The following is a 27657-nucleotide window of genomic DNA, read 5'->3' on the forward strand; positions in this document are numbered from 1 at the left end:
GTTTTACTTTCCAACTTGTCCAGTGTGTTCCTTCCCGGGTGTTCTTTGCTGCAGTCAGCTCCTCGGAGCGTTTGGTAAGGCCCTCGGTCTTACAAAGAGACAGAAGGAGAAGTCATCCATGTCCTGGGAGGGTGATGCACCCCAATCCCATGAAGCTCCCGAGCTGGGAACCCTACAGACATCCCTTGTGCATCTCTTCATCTGGCTGCTCATTTGTATCCTTGGAAACATCCTTTATAAGAAGCCCGGAAAGGTGTTTCCCCAACTTCCGTGACTTGATCCAACAAATTAACATGGCCTTAAAAAAAAGGGTCCTGGGGACTTGTTTGAACTTCCAGAGGCCTGGACTTGGCCGTGGTGTCAGAAGTGGGGGCAGCCTGTGGGACTGAGCCATCACCAGCTGGGGTCTGACACTCTCTGGTGTCCTGCAGAACTGCTTCCTGGTAGAGAGAAATCAGCACCCCTTTTGGGGTCCCGAATGTGGGAAGAGAAACTAAGTCTTTTTCTCCTCTATATCTTGGAATCCTAGTTAAGATCTTGAAACCAAATCATTGTATTTTGCATCTTGACAGAGGTAAAAAGTTTTCTTTGCTCTTCCATGACTAAAAGTACTCTGCCCCTCCCATTGCCCTCAGTAAGAAGCCTGAAATCCTTATCATGGTTTATTTTCAACAAATCGATCCTTTGCTTCCAACCCCTCTGCCTGCAGCTTGCTGATGAGGATTCATCCTTCAGAACCCGGCCATCAATTCCTGAGAGTTCACTGCGAGTGTGTTCGCGTGCAGGTGTGTCTTAGGTTCCCAAGGAGGGGCGAATGCCAGGGTCTGTGGGGTACAGTTAACTTCCCTGGTGTCCGCTTCTATAGCACCCAGTAACCCCCACTTTTCCTTTATAATTTGAGATGGGGGTCTCAATGAGTCCAGGCTGGACTCAGACACCTTCCTCCCTCAACCTCCTGAGTAGCAGGGACTAGGAAGTGCGTCCCTTTTATAACAGCCATCTCTGTGAGCGGCTGCCTTATGACCAACCAGCAGCCCCAGTGCGTGGCTTACTGCCTGAGGTATCCCCGAAACGTGCAGAGATCGGCACAAAACCGGCCTCACTAAGACTGCTCAACCAAATGAAACAACTACCACGGAGAGAGCCACCCTGGGCTTCCCAGCCACGCCTGCACTGGGGAGCCTGCTTACTTCCTTTCCCGTGGAAGACCCTCAGAAGTGGCAGCTCCTCCCGCGGGCCAGGCAACACTGCAGCCAGTGTCAAACTATGCAGGGCACAGGCAGAACGCAACGGTGCCCAGAATGCGTGGGTGACCAGCCTCGGCCTCCCCCAAATACACATTATTGAGCCGAAGTCATTTGGAAGCAGAGGCAGTAGAGCTCTCAACCCTCTTGTATCTCTGGTCAAGCAGGATGTGGATTTACCAAGTCTACCTACCCTGCCTCCCTTCCCACCGGAAAACAAAGTGGACACTGCAGACATGGGGAGGCCCCTTGGGGCCTGGGGTGGTACTGGAAGGACCCACATCCACAAGCATTCCTGACTACCCTGCACGGTTCCCCTTGGTTCCCCTGGAGAGCTGCCTGTACCTTTAGACTCTCAAAAGTCCTTTTCCCTCTTCTAAAATCTACTCTCCTTAGCTGAAGATGTGGTATAAGCTAGGATGCACAGCCACCTCTTTGAGAACTACTCATTTCCTGGATGCCTCCCGAGTACTTAGGGTGTACATCTGTCAAGGGTGCGGTGGCGAACCCCTGCGATCCGAGCACTCTGGGAGGCAGAGGCAGGAGGATCAAAAGTTCCAGCCTGGCCTAGGGAATTTAGCGAAAGCCTGTCTGAAGAATTAAAAACGGGTGTGTGTGTGTGTGGGGGGGTATAACAGTGCAAAGGCCCTGGGTTAAATCCCCCAGTACTGCCAAAAACCAAACCAAACAACAAAAAAAAACGACTCAAAAAACCTGTCAATAAGTTTCTGTTTCTCTTCTTTGAAAATTCAGGGACTAATGGAGGAGGCAGAGAGAGGCTCCCCGCAACGCCAGAGAGTGGCTGGGGCCACTTGGAGGGGTCCCCTTGCGGTCGGAAGTCTGAGTCCCTGTCCTTTCCCTTTTCGCGCTGTCTCTACAGGTCTCGCCTCGGCGGCCCGGGACGCCTGGCCCCCACACTGCATCCACGTGTGCGCCATCAGGGCGCAGGCCCCACGCAGGCGACCTTGCCTGGGTCGCAGTCCCAGAGCGCGGCGTGGGCGGGAGGGAGCCCTGGGTCCCCAGGGTCCTCACCCGTGGGCGGTTCCGGACAAAGGACGCGAACACCGATCAGCCGGGTCCCAGCGCCTGTCTCCGAGCTGGTGAGACGCCCGCTCCGCAGGGAAGGAAGCGGCTGGGCTCCCCGACCCCCCTCGCACTCTGCCTGTGTCTGCCCTTCGCTGGCGCAGCCCCGGGCGCCGACCGCACTTCCTGCGCCTGGAAACCCCGAGCTGTCTCGCGAGGCGCCCGGCCCGCAGGGGGCCCTCGCGGTGCGTGACGCCCGCCCTCGCCAGACTCCGGCCTGATCACGCGGCGGTGTCCCCGCTCGGAGCCGGGATCCTGGCCGCGCCGACCCCGCTCAGACCCGGCCAGTCGCGAGGAGCCCAGGTGAGCCCGGGGGACAGGCCCGCCAAATTGTGGACACCCCCCAAAAAACTTCGCAAAGCAAAATGAAACCGTGGAGGGCTCCCTGGGTGTCTGGGTTGTACACTGATCATCTGTCGCGGGCAGGGATGTCCTTTGGGACAGGAGGATCGGCGCGGATTTCAGATAAAATGACTCAGTCTTTTGAACGATGGCCACGAGCCAGGATTGGTCTAGTGGCCAGCGACTAGTGCTATTCGGCGCGCGCAGCCTCACTGCTGCCCCTTGCGGCGAGGAGTGGTACAACTCCTGTGGGGACGAGAACCGGGAGTCCCTTGGGCTTGAAAGGAGGGGGCTCTGCGTTGGGCGCTTCCACCTGAGGAGACCCTGCTTCACCTTCCCGCCAGTGCCCGTCCCCATGGGCTCCAGACCGCTCTTTATCACACAGGACACCCAGGACTCCCAGTACTCCCAGGCAATGACCTGGTTGGTAGGTTTTAACCTGCTTTTTGGAAATTGAGGTCAGCACGGGTGGTGACGTCTTATTACGCTGCACGATGAAAAGATCCTGCAGAAACGGAACACGTTTAAGTCATTTTTAAGTGTAGCAGGTGCAGTTCCTGGCGTATAATAGTGATTGCACACATGGTTACAACTAGTAAGGGACACAGGACATATGAGCTTGGAGTGCAGGTAACTTGATAGCTGGGCAGAGCTTGCCTCAGACCTAGCTATTAGTGAGGCTGAGGCAGGAGGATCAAGTGAACCCAGCCTGAAGAACATAGCGAGACCCCATATCAAACAAAACAAACAAACAACAACAAAAACCAGGAACCAGGAAGGGGTAAATAAGAGACAGGAACCTCTAATGTGGTGCCATGGAAACCCTTTGAGCATGGAGTGCTGTTGTCTTTTTGCAGATGTTCACTCTTCCTCAGAAGGAATCCGAGGCACCTACCACCTGTCTGGGCTCAGCTACCTCAAAGGACTCGGCCTGTAGTTTCGGGGATGGCCTGGAAGGAGAATGCCCCAGAAAACCAGACCAGAAGCTGTTGGGCCTCTATGGAGTGGGGGATCCCATTGCCATGTTCTCCTCAGACAGCTCCTGCCTGTCCTCCAGAGGCAGAGTCATCAAATGGTTCTGGGACTCAGCGGAGGAGGGCTACAGGACCTACCACATGGACGAGTATGATGAGGACAAGAACCCCAGTGTGAGTGAAGTGCCACCCCACTGGGACCCGGGAGGGAACTGCAGGGTGGGTACCTCACATTGACCCCCATGGAAGCATCTAATTTACCCCCAACTGATAGGAGTTATTGCCCTCCGGCTCAGGAGGCTTCTGCTGTAGCTCAGACAGCTCCAGTGTATCGGGCCTCCTATACTACATGGGATAGGAACTCTTTGTTTCCTGCTGCAGTGCTGGGACATAGGACCCTGATTTGTGAGGGAGGAACTGAAGAACCGTAGAATGCTAACATATGGATTCTGACCCACAATGCCAACTTTTCAACTTGGATTTTGTGTGTGTGTGTGCAGTGCTGAGCACTGAACCCAGAGCCTTGCGCAAGCTAGGCAAGTGCTCCACCGAGCCACATACCTGGCCCCAGGTGTCAACTCTGGACCTGGAATATAACTCAAGGTCACAACTGTTTCACTTATGGGTTGTGTGTTATTGAATTAGTTACTTAACTTCTTTGAGTCTCAATTTATCTCTAGAGTAGGATAATAATGCCCTGCAGTATGGAAGAGTCAAGATGAAATGAGATCAAGTATATGATGTTATTAGCACATGGTTTGCTACATAGTATACTCAATAAGTGGTAGCTGCTTTTATTATCTGTCCCCAGTGTTATAAGCTATAGTTAGAAATACCTTTACAGGTCAGAGCTGCACCTTTTCAGTCTTTACTTGCTGAGCATCTTCCCTGTCTTGGCACTGTTCTAGGTCCTGGAACAAAAGCCAAGTTCCTATCTGGTTTGTTTGTGGATGGGAGAGTAGGGCATGGAGAGGGTAGGGGACTCTGATTCACATGGCTCCTGGTGGACAGGCTTCTGTCCACGTGGGCTCCTCCACAGGCTGCCACAGGACACGGAAGCTGGCTTCTTCCAGGGCAAATTACCCAAGAAAGAATGAGTGGCCTGGAGTCCCCAACGTGGGGGCCACAGCTTCTTTATAACCTAACCTCAGAGGGGATGTCCCATCACTTCCGTGCATTCTGTTCACCAGGAGCAAGTCACTAGGTGGAGCTCACGATCTAGAGGGTGATAATAGGAGAGAACCAGTGGGGACTTGGCTGAGGCTGCTTTCCACCAAGAGTGAACTGGGTTCTGTCTGGGGAAGAGCATTCCAGGCAGAGGGAGCAGCAAGCGAAAAGGGCCCTGGGTGGAACCATAGTGGATGAGGTCACGGGACAACAAAGGGACTGCTGGGACTGCAGGGTCATGAGGCGGGGGTGGTAAGAGATCCTGAAGGGAGCCTTCTCATTTGAGACCACATGGGATGGGAGTGTTTAAGGGAGGAGCTATAGGATCTGATTCCAGTTGGGTTTTTTTTGGTACCGGGAATCAAACTCGGACCCTGTACTTTGGAGGCAGACAGCAGCACCACTGAGCTAAATCCCCAGCCCTGATTCCAGTTTTTAAAGGGTGGCTTGGACTCTCTATGGAGACCAGATGACATGGGAGGCAGTGGGCAAGAGAGGAGGTAGGGAAGCAGTGCAGTGAGCTGGGCCAGGACCAGGGTCTCAGTGGTGGGTGAAAGTGGCTGCACTGTGTATTTTGAAAGTAGAACTATCAGGACTGCAGATGCATTGGTTGTGGGAAGAAGAGCCTACCAGGAGTCAGAACCTCAGCTCAGTCAACTTCTCCGTCTTCATCTCTATTTCTTCCTTTGCTGCCCCCATAACTCAGCTACCAGGACTGAGCTGTGTGTGAGGCCTGCACCAAATCGCTCTGTAAGGGAAAGAGTCCTATTCTACCTCTCACAGAGAATACATGCTTTATAGTAGCTGGGTACAATGGCGCACCCCTGTAATCCCAGCACTCAGGAGGCTGAGGCAGGAGGATCGCCATGAGTTCACAGCCACCCTAGAGTACACAATGAGTTGAAGTCTAGCCTGAACTACATAGTAAGACACTGTCTGGAAAAAATAAAAAAGCTTTATGGGGTGGAGATCAGGCGTTGTATGATGTTGTTCAGATCTCTGAGGGCGGCATTGACACTGACATAGATCCATCGCCACCCTCATTTCTGTGCCTCTCGTCCCCAGGGCATCATTAACTTGGGCACCAGTGAGAACAAACTCTGCTTTGACCTGCTGTCCAGTCGGGTGAGTTTGCGGCCCCCGCTGGGTAGCTTCTTCTGGAAATGCTTCCCTGACCAGAGCCTGCCGTGGGCCTCCGTGGCCCTGGGCTGGGAACCAGGTTTCAGGGTGGCCTTGGGGATGGCTTCCTGTGTGATCCTGGATGAGTCATTTCCGCACTCTCATCCCAATTCTTCACTTCTTCGAGCTCTGTCCCTTCTTTGGTCCCCCTGCTGGGCCGAGTCCCTGATCTCAGAGGAGGTTCCACTGGCGCTGTGTGTACTTAACAGCTGACTCCACGGGAGCCACATGGCCCAGCTGTAACTTTGCCAATTCCCATACTGTAAATGGCTGATGCTGAGCTACTGGTGTGATGTTCCTGGGCGACAGGGTTGGAGGAGAGGGATGGTGGCACAGGTTGTGTGATATTCCCACCAGGTCACCATGTAGACAGAAATAACCTTGGGGGCACTGGTAATTGTCCAGTGTGGTAACAAACAGGAAGTGGTGATGTTTGCGTGCTATTCCCTTTGCTTTTGAGAGAGTTTACTTAGTTGTCAGTTCATATTAATTTTTAAAAACTGTTGTTCCCAACACAGCTTGCAAACTCCCTGACAGTTTCACAATTAGATTTCTTGAGCAGGTGGTTGTTTCTCAAGGCTGCAGTGTTGGAGTTGGGTTTGTAGAGACAGCAGTCCTTCAGCTCCAAGGAACATCTTTCCAAAGGAGAAGAGTCTGGAAGCTCCTGCCTCTGCCAGGGTGTGGGGTTGAGCCAGGCCTGCAGGAGGACAATGTCCTGAGCTCCTCCGGAAGCTGGAGCCCAAACTGAGGTGACAGCAACTGATTCAGACCCCCACGAGAAGCTGGGTAGCCCAATCCACCAGCACTGCCTGCTGCCCACCCCTCTGACTTTCTAGGTGATAGTGTTCTATGAAGAGCAATGGACCTGCAGTTGAAAGTTCTGGATGTGCACACCTGTAATCCCAGCACTGTGGGAGGTTGAGGCAGGAGGATGGCAAGTTTGAGCCCAGTTTGAGCAACTTAGTGACTTAAAACCTTGTCTAAAAAGAAAGAAAGAAAGAAAAGGAAGGGGGCTGGGGTTGTAGCTCAGTGCAAAGGCTTTGAGTTCAGTGCCCCGAGTCACCAAAGAACAAAACCAAAACCAAACCCCCAAACACCTGGGTTTTAGAGTTGCTAACTGTTTGACCTTGGCAGAGTCCCTCACTTTCTTTGAGCCTCAGTTTCCGCATCTGCTAAATGGGCAGAAGGCCCTGGTACTGTATGGGTGCAGACAGCAGTGCTAGCCCCAAGCCCCGCTCTCCCCTCCCTGTCCGCAGCTGAGTCAGAGCGACATGCTGGGGGTGGAGCCGGCCCTGCTGCAGTACCCTGACTGGAGAGGACATCCCTTGTGAGTAGCTGCCCTAGGCCGGGGCTCTCAGCTGGGGTGGTTTTGCTGCCCGGGGATGAAGGCCATGCGTGGACGCCTTTGGACCGTCCGACCTGAGAAGATGCTGCGGTCTCAGTAGAGAGAGCCAGGGATGCTGCTGGTGGTACAGTGGCCACGACAGAGCACTGTCCAGACCCAGGCAGCAGTAGCAGCAGGCTAAAGGCCCAGTCTTGGAGACCTGGTGGTCATGGGTTCCCTGCCTGTCCCAGCCTCATCTCAGGGGTCCACCTTGACTTCCAGCACCCTGGATCTGAGGCCTGGGGGGTGTCTGGCAAGGAGCCTGTCCCTGGTCCCTCGGGGCTTTAGAGAAGCCAGAGTCGAGGTTGGTGGAGCCGGCTGAGCCGTTTCTTCCTGTTAGAGTCAGGTGGTAACTAATCCTAGTCCTAGTGTGGACTGGCCACGCACTGTTCTAAGTAAGGGCTGCGTAGCCCAGCAGGACTTGACCCCAACCCCGATTCCAAAGCACCTATTCAGTTTGTTTTTCTATTTCTGTTTTTATCAGCACATGTTTGTGGTACATAATGATCACATTCTTTGTGGAGAGTTGGCACGCCTACATCACACATCTTAGTTCTTTTCTCATCTCTTTTCTCTCCCCTTTCTCCATTTCTTGGTCCTCTTATCTTTTGCAAAAGATCTATTTATCTTTTATTTTGCTCTTTATTTATACTTTGGGCTTCTCATATAAGAGAAACCATGTGATATTGAGGCTTGTGTGTCTGATTTATTTCACTTAACTTTACAATCTCAAGGCCAAAGTACACATTTTCGAAACACTGGGCTTGGGCATAGACTCAGCCACTTACCAGCAAGAGACTTGATTCTTTAAACCTCAGTTTCTTTATCTGAAATGGAATTAAAACAATAGTAGTTACAGTATAGCATCCTCAAAATAACATCTATGTAAGGCAAATTTTTAATAAATGATAGCAATAAGAATTATGTTACAATTTAATAATGTTTATTATTATCATCAGCCAGCCCTACATCTAGTGTTACTTTTTTCAGTTTTATGAGAGTCTCACTATGTAGTTCAGGCTGGCATTGAACTCACCATGCAGTCTAGGCTGGCCTCAAACTCACAATTCTCCTGCCTCAGCCTCCTGAGTGCTGAGATTATAGGTGTGCACCGTGATGCCAGGCTGGTGTTACATTTGTTACCCCCAAAGTCCCCAGATTAGGCAGGGTTGAGCATCACAGAGCCACTCAGAATGGAACTACAGTATCAGAGCATGGGGTTTGTTGTCACTGAGCTAAAATACTGACACCCACAACTTAAGAAGACAGGTTTATTTGGGCTCATGGTCACCTGGCTCCAAGGCAGGCAGGCATGGCAGAAGGACCCAGAGGAGGAAAGCTGCTTACCTCATGGCTGCCAGGAATCAGCGAGGGAAGGGAGGAGCCAGGGAGGGAGATAGACCCTTCGGGCCACACCCCCAGGGACCAGGCCCCGCCTCCTAACAGCACATACAGCTGAGTTCATCTGTGGGTGAATCCACCATAAATACAGTGACCCCATGATTTCCTCACCTTCTGAAAGCCCCACCTCTGAGCACATGAGCATGGGGCGGGGCTCTGGATCTAGGGTGGAATAGTGGGGATGTGAGAGAAGCGGTGCCCCAAGTGAAGACAGGTCCTGACCGTACTCCCCATGTAGGAGGTAGGGAGGAGCAATGCAGGGCTGCTCCAGGGTGGACTGAAGGTTGGGGACCCTCTGGCAAGCACTGTCCATCTTTCTCCAGCCTCCGGGAGGAGGTGGCCAACTTTCTGTCTTATTACTGCAAGAGCCCGGCACCCCTCAAACCAGAGAATGTGAGTAGCCCCCTCCTCTGCTCCTTTGCCCTGCTCCCCAGTTTTGGGCTGACCAGGGGTGTGGTGGGGTCGGGGTCTGTTTTGCACTCATCTTGATTTGTTTCAAAGTGGCCTGAGGATGCCTCCTGGCTTCTTCCCCCCAGCTACACTTAGAGCTGGGCTAAGATTTCTGCCCCAACACTGGGCGTGTGTGTGGGCCCTCCCGGCCCCTCACCTCAGGCCTCAGGAGTGACTCGCTCCCTGGGTCTTGCTTGCTTGAGCCCCAGCAGGGACCCCGTCAGTGAGCATAGCTGGAGGTCCGGCCTCTGTGGAGACAGAGCCTGAGGGCCCTGAGGGGGGACCTGCTTCTCCTTCTGTGCTGTCCTGGGACAGAGGCTGTGGGTGCTTCCTCCCTACTGAAACAGTCAGCTTTGTCCCCTGACTGTCACCCCAGGTAGTTGTCCTGAATGGCGGTTCCTCTCTCTTCTCGGCTCTGGCCACAGTGCTGTGCGAGGTGGGCGGTAAGTGACTCCAAGGCCTGCTCTGTCCTGTGTCTGTGGTGGCAGTGCTGGCAGTGTCCCCAGCTGCCTGGCCTCTAGGACTGTGTGCCTTTGCCTTCAGCTGTAATAGGAGATCCAAGACTCAGGCCCTGAGATGAACGGCTGGGCAGCAGTCCCAGGGGGTTAGTGTGCTATTAGCATTCTGGGCTTTCTCTCCGAGAGCACTTTCCTAGAAATGACTCAGAAACCCATTCCTGGTGCAGTCCTCAGGCCCAGGGCTCTGAAAAGCCAGGGTTGGCTCAAACCAAACATGGTTCACCCCGCATAGCTGGAGGAAGGCCTGCCTTCCTGCTGATCCTTCCTGAAAAATCTGGTTTTCTCTTAGCAAGAAAGAAAATCCAAATAGCTGTTGAGTAGTCAGCCATCAGGGCCTGCCCCAAAAGGCATGGCGAGCCAGGCATGGTGCCACATACCTGTGATCCTAGCACCCTGGGAGGCTGAGGCAGGAGGATTGTAAGTTTGAACTCTGCCTGGGCTATTTAGCAACTTAGTGAGACCCTGTCTCAAGAAAAAATTTTTAAAAGGGGTGGGGATGTAGCTCAGCGGAAAGGCCCTAGGTTCAGTCCCCAGTCACACAAAACAAAAATAAGACATGGTGGTATAAGAGCTGATCATGGTGAAGGGATACTGGGTATAAGGAACACAGGCCCACTCATGATAGCATAACTAATAATGGTAAATATGAGTAACATCAGCTGACCATATGTGGTACTAGCTCCAGGCCTTGGCATAGGGCTGTACGCATAGGACATCTTTTAACGCTCTCGGCACCCTAGGAGGATGGGTCTAGGATGGATATAGCTGTCCCCATTTTTATTGATGAAGCAGTTGAGGCCTAGAGGTTAGGTAACTTCTCAGAGTCACACGAAGAGGCTGTCTTTGGAATTTGCACTGTAAAGTTCTATTCTGAGATTTCATAGTTTCCTTACCCATTCTAGAACAATTTGGAGCAGGGATCCTCTGAGTTTCAGTCCCTTGGTCTATAAAGTTAGGGTTTCAGAGGTGCACACCTCAGACAGCAGAAGTGAGGAACAGACAAGATGCTGATAAATGGCTAGCATGGGTCCCACACCGAGGAAATGTTACCTATTAATTATAGATGTCCCCAGCTTGCGATGCTTTGATTTAGGATTGTTTGACTTTATGGTGGCATAAAAGTGATACACATTTAGTAGCAACTGTACTTTTTTTTTGGTACTGGGGATTGAACTCGGGTCCTTGTGCTTACCCACCAGGTGGCAAAACCACTGAGCTAAATCCCCGGCCCCAGCAACTGTACTTTTTTGAGTTGGTCTTTTCCTGCTGGCAGAATGTGCTGTGATATTTTTTTGTGGTGCAGCAGTGCCAGTGAGTTGTGTGTCCCAGTCAACCACACCATCGTGAGGGTAGTTACTGCTCTATAGGGCATAATGTGGCTGGGATGTGATGCTCCATAGGTTAGGTGGATTAAATGCATTTTTAAAAAAAATTATGCATTTATTCATTTACGTTTTTTGAGTCAGGGTCTTGCTATGTGGTCCAGGCTGACCTTGGAACTCACAGTGATCCTCCTGCCTTAGCCACCCCAGTGCTGGGACTGCAGGAGTGTGCCACCATGCCTAGTAATGATTAAATGCATTTTTGATTTAATTATATTTTCAGTTTATACTGGGCTTATCTGGATGTAACCCTGTTGTAAGTCAAGGAGCATCTATGTTAGGAAAGGGACTGATCTTATTGCTCGGGCTTCGGGTTTGGGAATGCAAGCCCTAGGTGCACCAGGGCCCGTGCACGGAGTCTGGGGTGTCCCAGCCAGGAATGACAGGCCCCGCCTGCTCCTCCCCCAGAGGCCTTCCTGGTCCCCACCCCTTACTATGGAGCCATCACACAGCACGTCTATCTCCTTGGCAATGTCCGGCTGGCCTATGTTTACCTGGACAGTACGGTAAGAGCATCCAGATCTCGGGTGGCCTGGGCCTCCCTGTAGGCCAAGTCTCCTGGGCCTGAATGTGCGGGTGGCACAGAAGGAAGTCCATGCCAAGGGCCCCGGAGCAGCAGTGCAGAGAACGGAGCTTTCTGTTATCACGCAGCAGCCTGTGCTTAGGTCCTGGCCTCCCAAGCTTCATGCTCTGAGATTCCTGGGGTCCAGGTAGAAGCCACGGAGCAGCCCCAGAAATAAGAGGGTGGAAGGGGGCAGAGCATCGGAAGTCCTGGGACCCAGTCTGAGGACCTCTACATGATGAGGCTGGGTGGGTGGATGGCAGGAAGACGGAGCGATCCCACCCATTTTCCAGAGACTGGAGGTTACAAGGGATGGGGGGGTCTGAGAGCGTACATTTGGGGGTCACTGAATTTGCCTGGTGGCCATGATGGGTCTCTTCCAGGTCACTGGTCTAGACACCCGCCCCTTCCAGCTCACGGTGGAGAAACTGGAGTTGGCCCTGCAAGGAGTGAAATCTGAGGTCTGGGGTTCCCCTCAAACCCAGGGCTGGGAAGGTGTGTAGGGTCTGCACAGGGCCTGCACCCCTCTTCCGGTGTGTGGCTGACCTCCTCCTGGGAGCTAGGCTGGTGGCCTGCAACGGGAGACATGTGGGTGGGGGAGAAGTGCAGCACCATTGTGGGGGTCAATGGGGGGGGTCTTCCCATTAGAAAAATACCCTCAGACCTCAGCGTAGAGAATCAACTGGGGCTTCATTGAGCCCCCCACCCCTACCCTCTGATTCCGCTCCAGGGGTCAAGTGTGGAGTGAAGGAGGCTGGAGCTTAGCTGAGGGTCTCCCTGGCAAATGAGGGGTGGCCCTGCCTACTTGGAGTGGCCTGGGGCCTCCCAAGAAAGACAGACACCCATGCTCCAGGGAGCCCTTTCCAGGCCTTCCCATCTGTCTGCTTGGTTTATTTCACCTTGGTGGTTGAGCTGGTAGGAATTTGGACAGTGCATAGCCGACATGGTGCTGCTGATGGAAGTCTGTGTCCTGCCTATTTGCCTCGTGGGGGTGGTGAATGTGTCCCCCAAGTGTGTCCCAGGGAGCCGCCCAGTGATGAGCCCTGTCGGGGGGCTGTGTAGCTCTGGCCTCAGAGAGGGGGCTGAGGCTTCCTGCCCACGGATGGTTTCAGGGTGTGAAAGTCAAAGGCCTCATCCTCATCAACCCCCAGAACCCACTGGGCAACATCTACTCCCCAGGGGAGCTGCAGGAGTTCCTGGGATTTGCCAAGAGGTGAGCACCCCTGTCCCCCACAAAGAGCATGCAGGGAGCTCGGGGCTCTGGTACCAGCCCTCTTCACCCCGTTCAGCAGCCTTGGCTTCTTGGTGGCAGTGAGGCGGGAAGTAGGGATTTGTGAGTTGTTGTTTTTCTTTCTCTCTCTCTTCCATTTTATAGCAATAGCTATCTTTTTTGTTTTGTTTTGCTTTTGAGACAGAGTCTCACTTTGTAGCCCAGGCTGGCCTTGAACTTGCGGTGATCCTCCTGCCTCAGCCTCTCAGGGTGCTGAGATTACAGCTGTGCTATCACTGATTGCACACTTTAGGGCCCGGTGCCATGCTGAACACTTTATATGCTACAACTCTTGTCATCCGTGAACCGCCCTGTCAAGAGGAGACACCATTATTACCCCTGTGCATGGAGCCTTAGAGTATGGAGTCAGAGATGGGGCTGGGCTTGAACCCTGTCCTTGTGACTCAAGCCCTGGTACCTAAATGTGCCCTTTCCCTGCAGCCCTTCTAAAGCCCCACTGTCTCCTACTTTGCATGGGTGGATTTGTTTGTTTCCAAAATAGACAAAAGAGGGGTGCTCCTGGCAAACGCAAGTGTGATCACTGTGGGCTAGACCTGGGTCCCTTGAGGTTCCGACACATTGCTGTCCTGGGCTGTTGCACCCTGGGGCTCCTGTGTCCTTCAAATGGAGCTCCCCGCTGCCCACCCCAGGCACGAGTTGCACGTGATCGTGGATGAGGTCTACATGCTGTCCGTGTTCGAGGAGTCGCTTGGGTACCGCAGTGTCCTGAGCCTGGAAAGGTGAGGAGGCCCCGCACGTCTCACTCCCCACTGCCCTGGCCTCTCTGTACCTGGGCCCTGCCCAGCCCAGATCCCCAAGGAGCAGGACACTCAGATGATTCTGGAGAGAGTTCGGGAGGGGCCTCAGGATTCCTTGAGGGAGGGAGGATTGGGCTCTGGGGTGGGAAACTGACTTCCTTCCTTTGCTATTTGCTTCATCTTCAGTTTCATTCATTCATTTTCTTGCTCTTTCGTTTAGCAAATAATTACAGAGTTCCTTGCACACGCCAAGCACTTCCAGCTATTTATAGTGAGCTTTTAGTCTGGGCATGGTGGTGCACACCTGTAATCCCAGCACTCTGAGAGGCTGAGGCAGGAGGATTACAAGTTCAAGTCCAGCCTGGGTAACTTTAGCTTGTCTCAAAAAGGGGGGCTGCATTTGCTGGGGATGTAGTTCAGTGCAGAGGCCCTAGGTTCCATCCCCAGTATTGCCAATAATGACAATAATGTTAGATTGAGTGTAAGCACAGAATTTGTAACAGAAGCACCTTTGGAAACGCTTGGACCAGATCATTGGTGAGGTCTGTAGATTTGACCTTCTCCACCCTGCTGGGCCCTTTCCTTTGGCTCTGTCTTCAGCCTCACGAAGCTCTGTGGAGTAGGTGTGCAGTGTCACTGTCATTCACTTTGTGCATGAGGCAAGTGGGACGCAGAGAAAGTAGTGACTTGTCCACGATCCGTGGTTAGTAGTCCTGGAAAATTATTTATTGAGCATCTCTTCAATGCCAGGCGCTGCACTAGGTGCTGGGGACACAGCAGTGAACAGGAAAGATAGAGGCCTTCGGAGGAGAAGTTTACTTTCGCCTCACTTTTTAGTCCATAGTCAGCTGGCTCCAGGGCAAGGCAGCATGGCAGATGGGCCTGGTAGAGGAGAGTTACTCAAGGTTTGGCAGCCGGGACAGAGAGAAGGGAGAAGCTGGGAGGGAGAGGGACCTGGCAAGCCACGCCCACACTGACCGCCTCTTTGGGGCAGGCCCCGCCCCCAACTTGTCTTGCTGTAGTGCCGCCATGTTTCCGTCACCTTTCAATAGCCTGGCTATGAGCACATCTAGATGCAAACCCTAACAGTATCTGACTGGAATGGTCTCCTGGGACTGGTCAGGCAGGTCTTTGGAAGAAGTGACACGGGCTATGATGTACAGCAGGGGATAGAAAACTTTATAAAGGGCCAGATGGTAAATATTTCAGGCTTCACCATGTAGCCTCTCACTCAACTCTGCCATAGACGCTATGGACAACAGCGCATCTGTGTTCTGGTTATAGAAACAGGCAGCAGACTGGATGTGGCCTGGGGCTGTTGTTTGCTGCTTCCTGCTCTTAAAGATATGTGGGGTTTGGTGGTTGCAAGAGGTGGGAACCGGGCCTGAGCCAGATGGATTCACCCACCCACTTCCTGGTTGAAGCGGGCCTGTGTGTCCCTTCCTTCTGTGCTACTTCTGTCCCCCGCTGTGCTCTCTGCAGGCTGCCCGACCCCCAGAGGACCCACGTGATGTGGGCGACCAGCAAGGTGAGTGCTGGTTGGGGGACCCAGGAGGGTAAAGTGGGGAGCAGGAGGGGGGAACCAGCTGGCCACGCCCTAGGGCTTCCTCTTGCAGGATTTCGGGATGTCTGGGCTCCGCTTCGGCACGCTATACACAGAGAACGGGGATGTGGCCACCGCCGTGGCTTCCCTCTGCCGCTATCACGGCCTCAGCGGCCTACTGCAGTACCAGATGGCCCAGCTGCTTCGGGACCGTGGTGACTGCCTGGGCTGGGACCTGGAGGAGGGGAGGGGGAGTGGTCTGTCTGGGACCAGCCCTTGAGGGTCGCTTCTCCCATGAGAAGACTCTAGGGGGGTTGTCTGAGACTGGTCCATACTCTACCTGGTTGCTTCCTGGCTGTGTGAGACGTTACCTCACTTCCCTGTGCCTTAGTTTCCTCATCTGTAAAACAGGTAATGGTGCCTGTTTTGTAGGGTGAGTGGGATTTGTAATTCAGTTAGCATAGCCCCTGGCAAAGAATAGCACGTGCTCAGTGCCAATAGTCCCAGCTACTTGGGAGGCTGAGAGAGGAGAATGGCTTGAACCCAGGGCTTCCACACCAGCCTGACCAACATAGTATGATTCTGTTTAAAGGGAAAACAAAAGGAAAATGTGAACTCATTATTATTAGCTGTGAGGATTTAAAAAAACCCAGATGCCACGAAGTAAACATTATCATGATGGACATCCGTCTTCCGGTGCAGATCTGTCCCTCATCCAGGCTCAGATGTCGAGTTTTGGGGCCAGAACTCACAGTTGTGGCCACCACTCACCGAGCCCTGAAGGTGCTCTCACTGAATCATCTTGCTCACACCTCCTGGGATGCTAGGAAGCAAGATTTGCTGCATCCCCCGTTATTTTACAGATGAGGAACGAATGTAGCTAAAATTTATTTTTAAAAAATAATGGAGATGACATCAAGTGTTGACAAGAAGGTGGAGCAGCCGGAACTCACACTTCGCTCTCAGGAATGGAAGATGGTTCGGCCACTTTGCAAAACCAGCCAGCAGCTCCTTAGGAAGTTAAACGCGCACTCGCCAAGCACAACCCTGCCCCTAGATACAGATCCCAATGGTCACATAAGAACTTCCTGTGGGCTGGGTGTGGTGGCGCACACCTGTCATCCCAGCACTTGGGAGGCTGAGGCAGGAGGACTTCGAGTTTGAGGCCAGCCTGGGAAATCTACCGTTCAAGGTTTGCCTCAACTACACAATGAAACTGTCTCAGAAAACAAAACAAAACCCTCCCAAAGCCCCCACAAGGATGTTTAAGGTGCTTTATTCGTCATCACCCAGAAGTGGGAGCAGTGCACACATCCTGCCCAGGATGAATGAATCCACAGGCACTGGTGCCAGGCATACCCATGCCACTGAACAAAATCCAGGCAGCGCAGGCTCCTCTTGGAGGTGTCCAGTGGGGGATAGGAGCTGGTCTCAAAGGGCTGCATTCCGAGGGATTCACGTTCTTTGCCTATTGAGAGAAGGCAAAATGTAGTGCTGGGGGACTGTCGAGTTACGGGATGGGGGCTCCGGGTGACCCTAACAGCCTAAGTAAGGCTTTGGATCTGACTGTTCAGGATCAGGACTGTGATGCTGGACAGATTTGCATGTGTTACGACCCCCCGCAGCAAAAGAGGCATAGCCCCAAAGGACTGCATACCCCCAAAGAGGTCAACAAGGCTGTGAGGGTCAGAGGGGTGAGGCTGTCCAAGCCCCCCACCCACCTCTACTCCACGGCTTTGGTCTGTGTGGCTCTAAGCAGTGGCAGTGACCTAAGCACATGAGCCAAGTCAGCCCAGCCATTGAGCATCAGCGGGATCAGTGGGGATAACGGCGCACAAAGGGCAGTGTCTGTGCCCTGCGATAAGTAAGTGGCCACTCGGTCTCGGAAAGGTTCGCCACCACTGCTCTGAAGCTGCACTTTGAGGCCTTTGGTTGGCTTCTGCATCCTGAGGGACTTTGTTCTTGGGGTCCTGATTGGTGTGTGGGACCCGGAGCTGTGTGGGCTGAGTGAGTGGATTAGAGGTTCTGTAGCTGGGCGAGGTGCCCCACACCTGTAGTGCTAATACTCAGGAGGCTGAGGCAGGAGGATCACTTTGAGTTTGAGGCTGGCCTGGCCTACATAGTGAGACTGGAGAGAGAGAGAGAGAGAGAGAGAGAGAGAGAGAGAGAGAGAGAGAGAGAGAGAGAGAATATTAATTTACGTTTCGGCTTCTCTCCCCCAGACTGGATAAACCAAGTGTACCTGCCTGAAAACCACACCCGGCTCAAGGCAGCCCACACCTATGTCTTGGGAGAGCTCCGAGCCATGGGGGTCCCCTTCCTGAGAGGGGGCGCAGGGTTCTTCCTCTGGGTCGACCTGAGAAAAGTAATGCAGGCGGAAGTGGGGAGGAGGTGGTGCGGAGCTTCCTCCCCAGGTCCTGGCTGTGTCCTGAGCCCCTGCCCGCCCCACCCCCAGTACCTCCCCCGGGGCACCTTTGAGGAGGAAATGCAGCTCTGGCGCCGCTTCTTGGACAGCAAGGTGCTGCTCTCCTGCGGCAAGGCCTTCGAGTGTAAGGAGCCCGGCTGGTTCCGCGTGGTCTTCTCAGACAGGGCCCACCGGCTCCGCCTGGGTGAGCAGCCGCCTCCCCTGTCCCCTCGTGGCTGCGGCCTTCATCCCCGACAGCCACCAGGGCTGACAGCAGCGTCACTCCCTTCCTAGGGATGCAGAGGCTCCGCCTGGTGCTGGAAGGCAGATCCCTGGTGGCAGAGGACGTCCCTCCCGGTCACATCCAGGGGTCCGGCGAGCAGCACAGGTGAGGCGGCCGCTGCCTGTATGCAGCCACTGTCCCCGCCCACAGGAGAAAGAGAAGCCGCTGGCCAGCGGGATTCCCGGTGTGGCTCTGCCAATCCTGCACTGCTCCTGCTTTTCTGGGTGACAGCGGGACACGCCTTCCGCCCAGGTCCAGCCTGGGACCAGCTAGGTGCCCTGTCACGATGTACAGAACCGGGGCGTCGTGATGGCCCCCCGAGGATGCGAATGGCAACAAACAACTGCACCTTCTTCACCATGACCCGTCTTACCTCCGTCTGGGTTGCCAGGGCAACAAGCCAGCGACCAGCACAGAGAGTGTGATACAAATTAAAAATGCTGACATTCCAAGGAGAACAGAGTCCAGGCTGTGTTCAGATCGGAGCAGCCAGGAGCAGGGACCCCACCGTGGGGGGCTCCTCAGTGGGAGTTTCCCCTCTCCGGGACTCTGCTCCTCCTGGCTGGAAAGGAGCCACTGTCACTGATGTCCCCAAAGCACAGTGGCCTACCAGGGGCTGTCGGGGGAGTTTGGGGCTGGAACTCTGAACCCCGAGGGTGCTTGGTTCAGAGACAGGATGAGCCCTCTGAGCCCCCAAGCTGTGTGTGTGCTCAGGACCTTCTCAGCCCAGTGCTCCTGCCTTAGGAAAGCTGACGCTTACTCAGGTGTGGGCGTGGCGAGTGTCTGGAGGCCCAGCTTCTCAGGAGGCTGAGCCAGGTGGATCACTTGAGCCTGGGAGTTTGAGACCAGCTTGGCCAGTAGAACCAAAAGCCATTCCCCAAACGAACAACAGCTGACTCTTGCTTTCTTTTAGAAGAATGTCAGTGACATCAATGATTCTGCTCTGTAATCCATGCTATTTGGTGTAGGTGGGGATTTATTTTGGTTTGGTTTTCTCTTTTGATCTGCTCTTCATTCATTCATTCTTCCTCTCTGGCTTTTATGGAGGACCTACTAGGAGGTGAGGTGAAAAATACAGAGGAATGTTCACATTAAAAAAAAACGATTGTAATAAAAGCTGCTTTTATTGTTTTCTAGACCACTTGAGAGACAGTTGCAAGTATGAAGCTCCTTTACCCTTTAGTATCTCTTAGTGTACAAGGTGTGAATGTTTAAATTTTAAAAATGTATAGAAGATACACTCTCACGCATCTCCCTCAGTCCCCACCCCCTGCTTTGAACACACTGGTCCCATCCTTCTTTGTTGGTTTTTTTTTTTTTTGGCACTGGGGATTGAACTCTAGACCTTGCGCTTGTGAGGCAGGCACCAGAACCACTGAGCTAAATCCCTGGCCTTGGTCCCATCCTTTTTTTTGGTACCAGAGATCGAACTCGGGACCTTGCGCATGCGCGGCAGGCACCAGAACCACTGAGCTAAATCCCTGGCCCTGGTCCCATCCTTCTTGACACATGCTGAAGCAGCTCTGGAGTCCTCTTTCACGAGTGTCTTTAGTGGCACTGTCCTGGCTGCCTGAGTGTCCTGAGTTGACTCAGAATGACCTTTCATGGTTGTTTTGACTGTGGGGAAGCGCCAGAAGTCGCATGGTGCCAGATCCTGCGAATAGGGTGGAAGAGGCCCCAGTGCCATGTTTTTGTGAGCTGCCATTCTCTTGGATGGCGCTTGGCAGCAGCGTTCACTGCAGTTTTCATCACACCTCAAAAAGACACTCAGCTCCTGCGGCTTCCTTTCACTGTTTGAGTTTGTTTGTTTGATTGATTGATTGATTGATTGGTACCGGGAATCAAACTCGGGTCCTCGAGCTTGCGCAGCAGGCAGCGAAACCACTGAGCTAAATCCCCAGCCCTTGAGTTTTAAATCTTAGCAAATATATTTTTTATTTTTGGGAGTTCTAAAAAAATTATTCTTTATAACTCAAACTTGCTTTTAAATTTCTATTTATTTAAGTGGGTTTTATTTTTTTGAGGCAGTGTCTCGCTAAGTAGTGCAGGCTGCCCTTGAACAAGAAATCCTCTGCTTCAGCCTACCAAGTGCTGGGATTACAGGTGTACACCACCATGCCTGGCTTTGTTTTATTTTTAAAACATAGCATAATTGCTTTGTATTTTCTATATAGTTATCTCGGTATCTGCCCAGGAAGGGTTCCAGGACCCTTGGTGGGTACTAACATCTACTGATGACCTTATAAAAATGGCATAGTCATTGCATATAAAGGTATGCACACCCCTGGATACTTTAAATCATCTCTAGATTACTTATACCTAATTGACATAAAGCCAAATAAAAAATTGTTCTACTGAGTTGTTTAGAGAACAGTATTTAGGTGATTAATAATACAATGATGACATTTAGGGAATAAATCTGCACATGTAGCTTCTGATACCACAGCTTCTATACTTTCCCACTTCCAATCACTTGCATGATTTCTATGCTGGAAATGTAGCCACATCATTTTACCCTGGCTAGATTGTAGAATGCTTGCCTCTTCTGATTGCTTCTCTTTCCTTCTTTCTTCCTCCCTCCCTTCCTTTCTTTCCTACCGGGGATTGAACTCGGGACCTTGCACTTGGGAGGCAGGCGGCGGAACCACTGAGCTAAATCCCTGGCCCTCCTCCTTTATTTTTAATGAGACAAGGTATTGCTATGTATTCCAAGAAAACCTTGAACTCATATGTAGCCAAGCTGGGCTCAAGCTTGAGTTGTCCTGCCTCAGCCTTCCAGAATGCTGGGATTACAGACATGTGCCATCATGCCCAGCCATTTCTCCTTTAACACATCCACTTGCTCATGATTTTTTCTCTGCTTGCAATACCCCTTTCTAAGGTTGTGATAGATCTTTCCAATTACACTTGACTTCTCTTTAAAACCCTGTCACATTGTGTTTATATTCTCCTGTGCCATTTTTCATCCTCCGCTTGAGTAATCTCACTTGTGTATTTGTTTTGATTCTAGTTAGGTCCTCCCAGCACCTGGCATCCTTTATTCGTTTTACAAGTGCTTGCCAAGCCATGATAACGTGCCAGGCTTATGTAAGCTCCCGATTATAAAAGGTGAACAAGACAGGAGGGATCCTGGAGGTGCATGCCGAACACAGTTCTTTGACACAGCAAGAACTCACTTAATGAAAGAACAAATGGTTAATTACAAACATACATATATTAAGCCAGGCATAGTGGCACACACCTGTAATCTCAGCACTTGGGAGGCTGAGGCAGGATGATCACTGCAAATTCAAGGTCAGCCTGGGCTACCCAGTGAATTCACGGTCAGCTTTAACTACATACCTAGTGAAACTCTGTCTCAAAAGACCAAAAAAAAAAAAAAAAAAAAAGCAAAGCATACATGTTTTAAAATACCAGTAAGTAGCAAGGGGAGGCTCAGATTCAGCCCATGAATAGTTAAACTGTAAGCGACACCTTGCACCAGGTGGCGCTGCAGTCTACCTGGAACGAAAATGGATTCGTATCCCTCAGCCTGACCCAGTGAACTACCAGCTATGAACTCAAGCCAGACAAGGTCTTCATCAACCTCTCGATATCTTAGCCTCCACTCACTGCCTTACGACAGAAGTTCTACTGTGCATATATAAGGCTAAATCATGAAAAAAGCCTCACTTTCTGCCCCTAGAAATACTCCATCCGAGACGGTTATAATTGCTTCTTGGATTCCTTAAAAAAAAATGAAATCATTATACGGGATGTCTAATGATCATTCGCAAATGGGAAAAGGACCAAGAGATGGAGCGAGAGGGAGGGGAAAAGGGCAGGGAACGTGAAAGAATTGGAATGTGTCAACCCCCACGATGAATGTGATCCTTATTATGCACTGCAAACATGGCTTAATAAAAATAAAAAAAATTAAAACTCATTATATACATATGCCCGAACTTAAGCATCTACTTAGATTTTTCCTTTCTTCTGTTTTGGCACAGACATATTTTACCTAAAGGCGGTCGTGCTTGCCCACGGTTTCGGACCAAGTTTTCTGAATAACAAATGCTGAAGCCGGTTCCTTACCGACCTGCAGGGGACCTACGCGGGGGATTGCTGGAAGGAAGGGTCCTGCGCGTTTGGCATTTGATAGAGGGTGCCAAATTGTCCATCGGGAATGTTGCACCCTCGTTTGCACCGATTATACTAAAGGTTTACATTTTTGGCATTTATAAATGGAGCGTGGTCTGGGTTTGAAATTTCTGCCACAGGGAACGAGGCTTCTGAAAGTCTCGAAGTTAATCCGCTTTCCCTCCGACTCCTCCCAGCCAGCAGGGGGCGCAGGCCCGGCCGTTCCCGCATGCGCAGCGCGCGCGGTGTCAGCGCCGCCGAGTCCGGTCCCGGCGTCGCGCTCCCGGCTGACTGCTGCGGACTTGGCCCCGGTGTCCCCGCTGGCCGCCCCGCGACTCGGCGCGATCGGACCCGGACGGCCGCGGCCCGCGTCCCGCGGCATGAGCCGGTGACCGAGCGGGAGGCAGCCGTGGCCGAGGTGAGCGCGGGACGCAGCTCGGGCCTGCGGGCGGCGACGCGGGCCGGGGCCCGGCGTGGCGTGGAGCCGGGGACCCCAGGGGACGCCGCGGGCCGCGCGAGGGGACTCCGTCCCCGGCCGCCCACCGTGGGGCCCCGCGGCCGCGAGCGCGAGGTCCCCGCAGCCCATGGCCCCTTCCCGGCGACTCCACCTGTCCCCGCCCCTGCTGTCCCCTCCCGAGGTCCACGGTTTTGAGACTCAGACAGTTATCAGCTTGGTGTAACTCACAAAAATGCTGATCAGAAGGACTTTCGTGACTTGTCTGAGCGTGTTGTCTTTCTGGGGATAAAATATGGCCATTCAAATTCCTCTCTTGAAGCCTGGTGTGGTGGTGCACGCCTGTAATCCCAGCACTTGGGAGGCTGAGGCAGGAGGGTTGCAGTGAGATTTTGGCCAGCCTGGGCTACATAGTGAGACCCTATCTCAGAAAAACCCAAATCTTGTAAACGAGTTCAGTGCCCCCAAGTACTTTACCCAGACTTGATTTGTACATTTGAGAGCTCAGTCTCTTCACAGTAATAAAAATAGATGATTCCGTTTTCATACTCCCTGACTTTCTGTGACTTAATCCTCCTGGTTTTATGTACAGGTATAAATGGACAGACAGTCGGCTCTGAGGCCGGACTGCCCAGCTCTGAAACCTTGCTTTGGCGTTTTCTAGTTGTGTAATATTGGACCAGGTACTTGCCTTTCTGTTGAACTTTCATCATCTGTAAAATGAGGGCAATAATAGTATGTCACACAGCACTGTTATGAAAATTAAATACATTAAATACTGATAATGTGCTTAAAACAGACCCTGGCACGTAGTAAGTGCTCAATAAAGTTTAATTATTGAATGATAACCATTGTATTAATTACAGTGTAATTCCCACAGTTAAAAGACTTTTTAAAAATTGGAAACCACTTTTAGAGGTAGCCACAATAGTACTTTAAGTACAAAGAATTGTATCAGGTAAGGTGATGAATTGTGGATTTTCCTACTTTTTCTCATGTTTGATTCTTTCCTTGTGGGGCACGGTTGGGTTGGAGGCCAGGGCAGCAGTGGCCCTGGGAGTTGAGATCTGAGGGCTTCTCTAACAAAGTTGAAAAGATAAGAAATGGACTGGGAGATAACCTGAAATACAGAAGAAATGCTATTCAGGCAGATTTTAGGAATAAATTCCAGGAACAGAAAATGCATCTCATCTTGACACTAGATTGATGTTGAAAGACTTTTTCCAGTGACTCAGTGGCCAGCCAGATGATTCCAGGGTTTTCTTTTTTTAAATTTTATTGTTCTGGTGTTTTGCAGGGACAAGTTTGATGTGTTTCAGGGAGCTAAGTTTGCAGGACTTTGTTTTGAAATTCTTGTTCTGATCCAGATTACAGTGTTACACGGAAGAAGCATTCAGGAGCAGGAGTTTCCTTTCTGCCTCTTCTGGGCCTTCCAGCTTCCTGCTGTAGGGTGTGTCCTCTTTGGATGGGAAGTTCTGACTTGTTTCCCTGGGCCATGGTTTTGGAGATGCTTATCTTTCTGTGCCTCAGCTTGTCAACACTGCTCTGGGCTTGGGCTCTCCTCTTTGGAAGCACTTTCCACTTCCGGAAGGACAGTAGTCCTAAGTCCTCACCATATAATAACTTACAACTTGTGGATGGATGCTGGATACCATGTGCACCAGTGGAACAGGGGAGAAAAGAGACATTCAACAAACATTAATATTGATGTTAAATATATTCTATTCTTGGCACGACTGTCTACAAGAAAATCACAACCAGTAGAGAAGACAGATGTGCCAATACTTAACTAGTTCACAGAACATGGCAAGTGGTATAATCAGATGTACACGGGGTGAGGTCGCTGCTCACTGAGAAGGTCTGAAGCTCAGAAGCCCCCTTAGAAAGGGCTTTTTCACCTTTCACTTCTCACCCCCCCCCATTTTTATTTATTTATGTGCTGGGGATCGAATCCAGGGCCTTGTGCATGCAAGGCAAGCGCTGTACCACTGAGCTACCCCCCAGCCTCCTGCCTTGTTTCTTTTATTGTGGATGTTTATTCTTTCTCAAGTGCTTGCCTTGGCCTTTTTGGATAGGAATAGTTTTATTCCTCAGAGTTTGGTACGGACTTTTGTGCTTGTCTCAGGAGAGAGGAGAGATTCCCACGGACTAGCTGGGCTCCCTGTCCTTCTGAGGTGTGTCCTGCATGGATCATGGTGGTGGTGGGGTGCTCAGAGGGCTGAGCTCTGCCCAGCTTCAAGGGTGAGCAGCTTAGGAAAGCACCCTGACGACTTCTGTTCATCCCTGACTCCTCTCCCTCCTGATTACCTGCATTCCAGATGCTTTTTCTTAGTTGTCAGAGCATAAACTCAGACAGTTGGTTCTGGCAGTGGCCTAGAAAGCAGACCCTGAGAACAGTGCTCAGAAATGGAGCTGTGTTAGAGACGCAGATGTCACTGGGGCAGGCTTTGTATGAGGAGTGAGGCTGTTTATTTCACTCAGGGGCCAGTGGGCTGATTCCGAGAAAGGATTCAGCAGCCAGAGAGGAGAGAACAAAGGATTTAAAGGGGATGTACAGGAGGGGTTGCTGCCTTGAGGAATTTGGGGGCAGAGAGAGTGAGGTCACATTTCTCCAGATAGGAGGTGTACATGTGGTCAGTCCCCAGCCCCCGCTAACATAAAGTTTTGATGTTAAGGCCATGTCAGCCTCTGCAAAAAGAGGAAACATTCCCTCTTTTTTTTTGAATTTTGGAGTATTTTGTGTAAAATTAGAGTTACTGTTTTTTGAATATTTCATAGAGTTTAGAAAATCTTTTGGGCTTGGAATTTTTTCTATAAACTTTTGATTTAGTTAAAAAGCTGTCGGGGGCTGGGGATTTAGCTCAGTGGTTCCGGCGCCTGCCTCACAAGCCCAAGGTCCCAAGTTCGATCCCAAGTACCCCCCCCCCCAAAGAACTATCCAGTTAGCCATTTCTGCTTGAGACTCTTGAGATGTGTATTTAAAAATTTCTTTCCATTTCATCCAAGTTTTCAAATGTATCAGCACAGTTTCTTTGATAGCATTTTATCTTTTTAGTATGTGCAGCATTTCTAGTTACATTCCTCTTTTTATTTCAATTATTGTTCATTTTTTCTCTTTATCTTGAGCAGTCTTACCAGAATTATGTCGCATTAGGTTTTAGTGATTTTTTAAAAACCTATTTTTATCTTTGTTTCTCATTGTGTTTTGAAAATAACTTATGTACATCCTATTATCTTTGGGTTTACATCCTATTATCTTTGGATTTATTTTCTTGTGCTCTATCTTTTTATAGTTCATCTGCAACTTGTGAAAACCAGTGAAGCTCATATGTAGATACTTTCTTTGTTCCTGTAACCCCAGTTTTGTTATATGTGAAAACAACATTTTCCAAACTGTGGGTGGCCCATTACTGGGTGAGATCACTGACCTAATAGGTTATGGCTAGAATTCTTTAAAAAACACTAGTAGGGGCTGGGGATTTAGCTCAGTGGTTTCACCGCCTGCTGCACAAACAAAAGGACCCGAGTTCAATCCCCAGTACCAAAAAAAAAAAACAAAACACTAGTAGAACGGAAAGAGGATTCATAGCAAGTTACGCATATTATATATTATAAGGTTACACATCATTATTTATTTATTTAGTTTTCCAAGACAGGGTCTCACTGTGTAGTTCAGGCTGGCCCTAAACTCATTATGTAGCCCAGGGTGGCCTCAAACTCATGGGGATCCTCCTGCCTCAGCCTCCTGAGTGCTGGGATTACAGGCATGCACCACCACGCCCAGCTAGGTTACTTATCATTTTTATGAAATTTTATATATCTGTCTATATTAGGTCACAATATAAAATGTTATTTTCTAAAAGAAAACAAACCTGAAATGACTGTTAAAAGGTACAGAAGTTTATCCGCAAAGCTTTCAAGCCTGATTGCACAAAATAAACACCGAGGAGCTTGCTGAAGGACAGATTCTGTGACCCTATTTTAAACCTACTAAAAACAAGCTTCAGGCTGAGAAATCTGCTTTCTCAGACTCCGCTGTGCCTGCTGCCGACCTGTCCAGGGTCAGGAAGTTGACCCGGAGCTCTTGCTGGCGGGGTTTGCTGGGGGACCAGAAGAGTTCAGCGTCCTGTGTGCTTCTGCCCCAATCCCTCCTCCCAGGAGCTCAGGAGGGGCAGAGTGGCAGGGGAGCCATGTCCATTGGGTGGCTTGGAGGTGGTGGGCCGGGATGGTTTGGGAGCGTCCTGCGGAAGTGAAATGGTTCTCCTGGCCCGTGATTCTGTTACATTCAGTCAGCAGTGCTGAGCAGCTGTGTATACCCCAGAGACCAGTAGTCTGTGACAGGCTCATTCCGTGATGTACTCCAATTCATGGTCTCAGAGAAATGCAAGTTGAAACCATTCGTGACCGTCAGGCACATCTGACCCAAAAGCCCACAGTGATTTAAATCTCCAAGGCTGGGCCATCCCCAGCTAGCTGGCCAGAAGCAGTTCTCCTTCATGGGCAGGGGTGGGGGCACTCCATTTGCCCAAGGGGCTTATCAGCCAGGGCTGTTATCAGGGAGTGCTAGGAGACTGTGTCATAGGGTGGGGCTTGGCCATGGGGTCCCTGCAGTAGCGTGCTGCAGTCTCATGCTAAGTCCGTGACAGCGGAGTCACACTCAGGCCCTGCCCTCCCTGCACAGCAGATGCGCACATGTGGGACAGTTGGTTTGGTAAGGATCTTAAATCACAGTGCATAGGGGAACTCTGTATTTTCAGCTCAGGACCAAACATTTCCCTTTATTATATCTCAGTCCGTGATGCTTTTTGGTCGTTTCATTTAGTTGTGTGACAAACCACTGCAAAACTCAGTGACTTAAAACGACAACAGCAGTGATCACAATGATCGACTCTTTGCTCAAGAGCCAGCAATCTGTGCAGGGCCAGCTGGGGACGGCTCCCCTCCGCTCTGGGTGCTTTCCAGAGGGGTCTCCCTGGGGTGCCAGCCCCGAGGGCCCCCCCGCCCTAGAGCTCTGCTTGCTACAGCACTGCAGCTGTAAGGGCCCAGGAGGACAGAGCGGGAGCTGGGTTCTCGGAAGGCTGCAGTCCCCGGGCTGTTACTTCTGCCACATTCTCTCGGGCAGAGTGCATCACAAGTGAGC

The 27657-nt window shown here is 51.4% G+C and overlaps 2 protein-coding genes across 11 annotated transcripts in view; both read left to right on the top strand.

Moving 5' to 3' along the window:
• The first annotated feature begins 1998 nt into the window (after positions 1-1998).
• On the top strand, positions 1999-22397 carry Accs (1-aminocyclopropane-1-carboxylate synthase homolog (inactive)). 9 transcript variants are annotated; one of them, XR_015449020.1, is made up of 17 exons: positions 1999-2630; positions 3527-3817; positions 5876-5935; positions 7246-7316; positions 9098-9167; positions 9601-9667; positions 11533-11630; positions 12070-12147; positions 12799-12899; positions 13607-13696; positions 15197-15242; positions 15316-15472; positions 17480-17622; positions 17713-17866; positions 17956-18049; positions 21934-22144; positions 22261-22397. XR_015449020.1 is itself a non-coding variant. In XM_087205640.1 (16 exons), exons 2-16 carry the CDS (start codon positions 3527-3529, stop codon positions 21992-21994), a joined length of 1581 nt encoding a protein of 526 aa, XP_087061766.1. In that variant the 5' UTR covers positions 1999-2630; the 3' UTR covers positions 21995-22249. The 9 variants fall into 9 exon arrangements, 6 of the variants coding, with proteins under 6 accessions (XP_087061766.1, XP_087061767.1, XP_087061768.1 ...); XM_087205640.1 differs by lacking the exon at positions 22261-22397 and having other exon boundaries at positions 21934-22249; XM_087205641.1 differs by lacking the exon at positions 22261-22397 and having other exon boundaries at positions 2002-2630; positions 15331-15472; positions 21934-22245.
• Positions 22347-27657, top strand: part of Ext2 (exostosin glycosyltransferase 2) — a 134629-nt gene continuing 129318 nt past the window's right edge. The window contains exon 1 of one of the 2 annotated variants that reach the window (XM_004851993.4): positions 22347-22481. The gene's annotated coding sequence lies outside the window, so the exon portion shown is untranslated. Of the gene's footprint in view, positions 22482-23114; positions 23201-27657 lie in introns of those variants that run through there. The other variant, XM_087205638.1, reaches the window with a different exon arrangement.

Source organism: Heterocephalus glaber, unplaced genomic scaffold, assembly GCF_053883595.1.
Source record: "Heterocephalus glaber isolate CG9 unplaced genomic scaffold, H.glaber_assembly_v1.0 deba00000594, whole genome shotgun sequence".
Classification (NCBI taxonomy): Eukaryota; Metazoa; Chordata; class Mammalia; order Rodentia; family Bathyergidae; genus Heterocephalus; species Heterocephalus glaber.

Bases quoted from the DNA above. Each gene is read 5' to 3' on its own strand.
- Accs (XM_087205640.1), top strand. From the start codon at position 3,527: ATGTTCACTCTTCCTCAGAAGGAATCCGAGGCACCTACCACCTGTCTG. The intron at 15,243-15,315 runs GTGAGTGCTGGT...GCCACGCCCTAG, and splicing joins TGATGTGGGCGACCAGCAAG to GGCTTCCTCTTGCAGGATTT. The intron at 15,473-17,479 runs GTGACTGCCTGG...TCTCTCCCCCAG, and splicing joins CCAGCTGCTTCGGGACCGTG to ACTGGATAAACCAAGTGTAC.